Source organism: Portunus trituberculatus, chromosome 47, assembly GCF_017591435.1.
Source record: "Portunus trituberculatus isolate SZX2019 chromosome 47, ASM1759143v1, whole genome shotgun sequence".
Classification (NCBI taxonomy): domain Eukaryota; kingdom Metazoa; phylum Arthropoda; class Malacostraca; order Decapoda; family Portunidae; genus Portunus; species Portunus trituberculatus.
This window is the reverse complement of record NC_059301.1, coordinates 17,802,254-17,809,753: the sequence shown is the minus strand read 5'-3', so window position 1 is coordinate 17,809,753 and position 7,500 is coordinate 17,802,254. Positions and strand designations below refer to the sequence as shown.

At 41.8% G+C, this 7,500-nt stretch overlaps 1 protein-coding gene across 2 annotated transcripts in view; it reads right to left on the bottom strand.

Annotated features, from left to right (window-relative positions):
• Positions 1 to 696: 696 nt before the first annotated feature.
• Positions 697 to 7,500, bottom strand: part of LOC123520810 — a 9,750-nt gene continuing 2,946 nt past the window's right edge. Inside the window, exons 2-5 of one of the 2 annotated variants that reach the window (XM_045283431.1) lie at positions 3,208 to 3,249; positions 2,749 to 3,002; positions 2,431 to 2,577; positions 697 to 2,170 (exon numbers count right to left, since the gene is read on the bottom strand). In XM_045283431.1, the coding sequence (XP_045139366.1) occupies positions 2,021 to 2,170; positions 2,431 to 2,577; positions 2,749 to 3,002; positions 3,208 to 3,241 (585 nt within the window). In that variant the 5' untranslated portion in view covers positions 3,242 to 3,249 and the 3' untranslated portion in view covers positions 697 to 2,020. The remainder of the gene's footprint in view (positions 2,171 to 2,430; positions 2,578 to 2,748; positions 3,003 to 3,207; positions 3,250 to 7,500) is intronic. The other variant, XM_045283432.1, reaches the window with a different exon arrangement.

Below are 7,500 nucleotides of genomic sequence, written 5' to 3'. Positions count from 1 at the left end.
CCTCAGTTTTTTACTATGCGATCTTGTGCTTGGAATGTAATATTCTTCTCTCAGGATCAGTTTCTCATTATCCACTTGGTCCATTCCGTTGATCAATTATAAACTTGTATCAGATCTCCTCTCTCCCTTCTTTGTTCCAGGGTTGGCAGATCCATAGCCTTTAGTCTCTCCTCATATGTCATCCCTTCAAATTCTGGAACCATTCTTGTAGCCATTTTTTGTAGTCTCTCCAACTTTCTTATGTGTTTCTTTTTATGAGGGGTCCACACTACTCCTGTGTGTATGTGTGTGTGTGTGTGTGTGTGTGTGTGTGTGTGTGTGTGTGTGTGTGTGTGTGTGTGTGTGTGTGTGTGTGTGTGTGTGTGTGTGTGTGTGTGTGTGTGTCTGTGTGTGTGTGTGATACTTCCTATGCATCGATCATCTCTTTCCGACTGATCCATCACTTTTGACTTGAAGTCACATCGCATCAGGAGAGAAAATGACTTACTTATTTATTACTCTCTCTCTCTCTCTCTCTCTCTCTCTCTCTCTCTCTCACTCTGATGTAGATGGACATATACAGAAATAGAAAATAAAGAAACCAGGAGAATAACGACAAGACAGCGAGCAGTAAGAGTACTAATTGTTCTGACAATGCTTTCCTGTAACGACAACTCTCCCGTAAGTCTAAGAGGAATAGGAAATAATAATTTGTCATTATCTGTAATTTTTATTGCATTATAAAACACGACATATTTCGATAGTCTAGTTTTTTAGAAATTTAAAAATCTTACCCAGCTAAGCTACATCCTGCAACAAGATGCTACAAAGACATTAGTCATAGTACGCCTCAAGATAGAATGGCTTGCATTTATCTGAATAACTGTAACGTGTCCCTGTAACATTTGTGGCAAGGAACAGTGATGGATTGTAACGCGTTCATCTGTAAGATAAGCATATTCCGTGGGAAGAAGTTACCCCGATGCTTTACTGCGATTACTATGTATACGAAACTCACACACACACACACACACACACACACACACACACACACACACACACACACACACACACACACACACACACACACACACACACTATACAGATGGTGTTCTAATGCCCGTTGTAAGTGCGTGTGATCACTAGTGAACACGGCAATGATGAAAATATAGTAATGCCCTGGTTAATATAAAAGCAAGAGCACAGCCTGCCTTGGCGCTGCCCATTCAGTACAAGACCGCCCTGCAGGGTATAGAAAGGGGAAACATTTGTTGTTGGGTAGGAGGTCCACAACATAAGACAATCAACGCATTGTGAGTAAGCAGTGTACTGATGACTGGCACTAAACGCAATAACATGATGTACACACTCACAGATAATCAACCCACTTTATTACATTTTCTTATTCCAAAAAACCCAGCCAATGATAATAAAAAGAGGATCTTTGAGTGAACATGCGTGATTGATATGTGCTCTAGGAGTGACGATAGTACGTCGAGTAAGGAATGTCCGTCATCTAAGTTAATCTAGCGACATGCTTAGCAAAGGCACACTCTCACAGAAATTTGGAGTTTTTTTTCTGCTGGGCTATGGCATAGAGACAGATGGAAGCAGCAGGGCGGTGCACCATCACGCAAACCTGTTGTGCGTAGACATGCATGGATATTTTGATATTCAAGTTTAACGATCCATTAGAGGTGAAGCCTTGAAGCAGTGTGGCCAAAGGTGAATTAGGCTCAGGTCTTTGTTTCAGTAACGCACGTAACACTGTGTGGCACGTAACACTACACATTTAGCTGAAATATGAAAATGAGCCCGTAGTCTCCAAATAACAACTTACACCGTTTAGAATGCAAAACTGTACTATTTGCAGTGAATCTTTTGCATAGTTTGTTACAGCATACGGTAGATCGTTCTTGTATGCTCACTTGCAAGATGGACACACAAAGAAGATCAAGACACTTCCAAGAAAGTGGTTGCCCTTATGCCCCACTCAGCTCTGCGCCACAGTGCCCGACACCCGCAACACAACCGGTTGGAGTTAAGGGAGAGGTTCGTTCACTTTGGCGTATCTTTCTCCTTTGCCATCATCTGTAAGAACCTTTCTGCCGAAGTTCATATTCAGAGAGTACAGCTCAGGAGATAACTCGCACGGAAGCGCCTCATCTCTCCAAGCGCAAGTCATGCTGTCCTGCGGGCCGAGACAGACGTGTCAGAGGTAATATACTCAGGGAAAAAAATATTATATATGTGTTTTAGTATGTTGATGCTAGTGTGTGTGTGTGTGTGTGTGTGTGTGTGTGTGTGTGTGTGTGTGTGTGTGTGTGTGTGTGTGTGTGTGTGTGTGTGTGTGTGTGTGTGTGTGTGTGTGTGTGTGTGTGTGTGTGTGTGTGTGTGTGTGTGTGTGTGTATTACTAAATCGCTGCTGCATGAAAAGTGTGGGCTGCTCACCTGGCTAAACTGCGTTTCAAAGTTGCAGATGAAGGAGAACTGGTAAGTGATGGGAGCTGTGAAGTTAAGGGGGTACAGTTGCTGGAGAGGCAGACACACGTGGAAGATCTTGCAATCGTTCTCGACGTCAGCATAGTAACCATAAGGCTGTCACAAAACAACATCTCGTGAGTTAAGGCCCGGAGTGTTGCCACGCGGGTACGAGGCGGTGCCACACGAACACCCGCCACTACTACAAAGGTATCTGAAATTATCTCATATACACAAGAAAAGCTATAAGGCAGTGCCACACTTACAGACAACAGGAAAGTAACTCACTCTGTCATTGCATCTGAAGTTATCCACTGGATTTGCTATGATCAGCGTGTAGTTGTCAGGCAAACGATATTCTAGAGCCGGAATATTTGGCTGCACATTGATGAGGCGGGAATCTCTGGGTGCGGCTACCAGAACGTGGCCAACGGATGCCTCAGTCAAGAGGCTCCTCCCCGATGCAGGAAATTGTGAACCGACTCCTCGACGGATTCTCTCGGCTCTCAGTGGATCTCCGACAACCACAGTTATCCACACTGCTGGTTACGGGAAAAGATCAATATATTTGTTCCTGAATAGAGTGAAAAATCACTCCTCCAAGACAACAAAATGTAGCTCATGAAATGTAGGTTATTCACGAAAATTTTTCCATGAATATATGTCTCATGCAATAAGAACTAAGTGGATGAGGCCATTTAATGCTAAGGCCAGGAATATCTTTAGAGGGAGGTGGGCAACACTCACCAACAAGCAGCGACAGAAGGTGAAGACTCGACATGGCCAGACCTGCAACACCACCTCAATTAGTCCTATGTAGTCTTCGAAACTCAACACTCATTCTCTTGATACAAAGCGACACTTAAGCAAGCAATGCAGTAAAATAATGCTTGGATTGAGTACGGACGAATATTGTGTGTGTGTGTGTGTGTGTGTGTGTGTGTGTGTGTGTGTGTGTGTGTGTGTGTGTGTGTGTGTGTGTGTGTGTGTGTATTTACCTAGTTGTATTTACCTAGTTGTATGTTACAGGGTTCGAGCGGGGCTCATAGTGACCTGTCTCCATATCTATATTTATCTAACTTCTTAAATTTGCGCACACTTTCTGCTGTTACAATCTCTTCACTTAATCCATTCCAGATGTCTACTGTCCTATGTGGAAAACTGATCTTCTTGTGTGTGTGTGTGTGTGTGTGTGTGTGTGTGTGTGTGTGTGTGTGTGTGTGTGTGTGTGTGTGTGTGTGTGTGTGAGTGTGTCCGTGCTTGTTAATCTATACATGTTGTAATGCGAGTATTTCTATATCTAGTAATGTGTTTTTAGTTTTTAGGCATAATATTATCCGCAACCATCATGGTTGGACAGCACTGCCGTGCTACCAGCTCAGAGACACAAGGGTTAGGCTCAAGTTATGAATCACTTACGAGAACATTATAAGTTTCCATAATGAGCCATGGCTCACCTCTCCGCACCCGATCTGAATGCTTTCTGTGAACCAGGAGTCAAGAGTTCCTAAGACATTGCATCATATACTGCCGATGCAGCTTTTGGAAACACGTGATGATGCCTTTAGTGACATGAAAGTTTGAGAAAATCGCTCATGCCACACTGAAAATGATACACTCGTGAGAGTAGTTATCTTTTACAGACTATTAGCATTGGTAACATCATGTTTATCATGTTCACATTCCTGCTGCTGACAATGGCGGTGTTCCAACAATGAACCACTTCTCCGAACTATATGGGTAACCTATCTGGACACATTGATCTATTTATATTGTGGTTTTCGCTATTCTAGTCGTAGTTTGTTAAAGAATCTACACTATCGATGAGAAAACACTCGGGGAAACCCAACTAATAATTCTTATTGTGGCTTAAAATAACTAAGCATTTCAAGATAAGCCACAAGCTAGACACTGGTAAGGAGAAAATTGGCGTGCTGAGCCATGCAGACGGGACTGCACGTGGATGGTGACGTTTATGCAAAATGTTAATTAAATTCTCAAGTAATGCGGTCATTCCTTGCTGTATCAGCTTTATGAGTTAACATGTGTTCTTTTTGTTAGTTCCATACTTTACTACTGTTTCCTTTATTCAATCGCTTATCGTAAAGCCTCATTTTACTTATTTATTTTTTCATTCAAACGCCTACACATTGGATTTCAGCGTCATTCTTGTGGTTTGTGTTTTATATTCTTATCTAGAATACCGCAGACTTTGAGAAAGCTATGTTTAATACATCACAAACTCATAGTGAAAATAATGGAAGGTATACCAGCTTTTCCACTTAACTCCTAAGTTAACGTATCACATTGTTTAATACTACCTATCTATATGCAGGTATCAAATGAAGATAGGTGATGTGACTGCTGGTTTGGCGGCTTCGAGACGCCAAGAGTGGATTCCTTGCTGACCTGCTAACAACAACTCATGGCTGTGTGTGTGTGTGTGTTTGTATGTGTGTGTGTGTGTGTGTGTGTGTGTGTGTGTGTGTGTGTGTGTGTGTGTGTGTGTGTGTGTGTGTGTGTGTGTGTGTGTTTGTTTGTTTGTTTGTTTGTATTTGCGTGTGCTTAAGTTGTGCTCCGGTACATGTATACATATATCATTAGAATATCACAAAAAATATAACAGTTTTGTTGATTGTTGTTATTGGTATAATTTGTGTGATTCAATGAAAGAGAGACATTGTTGTATTTGATGAAATTTATATTTCTTTGGATTTATTTAGAAGCCTTAAATCAACTGATTATATGAAACTGACATGAAAATTACAAAAGATAGGTAAAACTTAGGAGGAATGTTGTGACAGCTACGTTCTCAGCGGCTGGTGAGGGAGTGTTACCAGTAGATTCAAAGTGAAACCAATTCATACTCCATTGATTAGATAACACAAAGCGTCAGTAAATATGGCACTGCAAAACGTAGAATAGCCATTTTTACGATCACTTGTTTCTGCACGTTTTCACCAAGCCACCCTCTCCTCACCACACCTCCCATCCTCTCTCCTTATAAGGCTGCATACAGCGACTCTCCTAAGGTCACCTTCACCGTTACGAGTACGTAGCTATGTCCAGTGTATACAAGCAGTCAGACGAGTACAAATAGAGGCGATAATGAATGTCATTAGGCTACCGTGTGGGTGTTATTTTGATATTCAGTTCGGTTTTGTAATGAGAAAGGAATATTGTGCTATAATATTATAGCATGGCATTATATATAACTCATACTATAGGACAATTATTCACGTGCAATAGTTAATGCGGAGTGGTCAACCACATGAATTAACTGGCTGTGACGCGGTGCGGCCCCAAAAAGGAACGGAAACGTTATCTCCACACTAAGATGCTACCAGCCGCGTTTTGGTGACGATCGCTGAGCGCAGCGCAGCGCATCAAGGCAGTGAATTGTGAGGTAAGCGGCACCTGCTACAAGATCCCGTATACCGGAAGCAGTCTGTACCACCGCCTTGAGGCAACGATTGTCTGCTGCTCTGTTCGCCGCCGCTGACGGCTGTTGGCACATGTACGTACAGTCACATTTAATAACGGCACACACACACACACACACACACGGTGGTGGAGGGTCATCCTAAAACGGCCACGCGAGGAAGCATAGCGTCGGTGTGCTCGCCAGTGCCTGTCGTGTGATGTCATTTAACAAGTTCAGTAGAATAACTTAGTGAGTTTATCGCAAGTGGCGAGCAGACCATTCTGCCATGCTAATTGATTCACCGAGACAAGGAACAACCAAGTTAATCAGTTTCTAGAGACTTTATCTTAAGAATACAAGCCGAGTCTCTCTCTCTCTCTCTCTCTCTCTCTCTCTCTCTCTCTCTCTCTCTCTCTCTCTCATTCTACAGACAGTAAGTCTGGCATGGACTGGAGATGTGGTGCGGTGGTCCAAGCTACAGCAAGGTCAGTTGAACTGACCTTGAGCTGGACGGCAGGAAGGAAGGAAAGATGTACCATAGGCCTTACGGTGCCTCGCTCTGTACAGGACACCGCTGCTCAAAGTAACTCTTAGCTTCATCAAGTACATTTTCACAGAAAGAGAGAGAGAGAGAGAGAGAGAGAGAGAGAGAGAGAGAGAGAGAGAGAGAGAGAGAGAGAGAGAGAGAGAGAGAGAGAGAGAAATAACCAAAACTTTCACAAAATATTAACTTTTTGGCTTGATCGACTCTTCTCTTTACATAATTCCTGAGAAGTATTATTTTTTTCATTTCGCCGAGGATTGTATTCTCAAAAGTTTTGCCTTTTACCTTAACTTAACAGGCTGTAGTGAATACTCAAGAAAATTTTCACGAGTCTGGTAAGAGTTTAACGAAAGTCCCGCATGATTAACGTGTTCAGCGCCAGACACACTTTCGAAGCTTTACAAAAACCACCTTTTATTGATTAGAAAAGAAGTAAACAAAGATATATTGCCACTTGATCAGGAACTAGGAGATATTTCTAACGCCTTCAGTACAACAAAAGCCATCTTCAGATCAGTATAGTTCTGTTATTGTATCCACAATAAATGCGAGCCAGTGTTGTGGTATTCATAGGGCTAAAAGGAAAAAAAAAAATAAAGCAGGGAGAGAGCTTGTGAGAATCTGACCGGAAAAAAAAATCTCCGTGGGTTTTGAAAAATATTCTTTGTAAGAACTCAAAACGATTCAAAATACGAATTTGGTTATAGAAGTAATTTTGTAGAGTTTATTTTTCTTCATTGTGATATACAAGAAATATGAGAGAGAGAGAGAGAGAGAGAGAGAGAGAGAGAGAGAGAGAGAGAGAGAGAGAGAGAGAGAGAGAGTCTAAATCCCTAATGTGTGTCTAACCACAATAACAACCAAGAAATACGAGTAATCCACATATTATACAACCCTTTAAGAATAATGAACAAAATAAAACAAAATACAGATAAATATCCACTAACTCTCAAAAAACCGTACCAGCCGCAGCAGTATTAGCTAGAATTAGTATTAGTATTAGTATTAGTATTAGTATTAGTGTTAGTAGTGGCAGAAGCAGTGGAATCTTCAGAAATGGGTGCGTATGTAA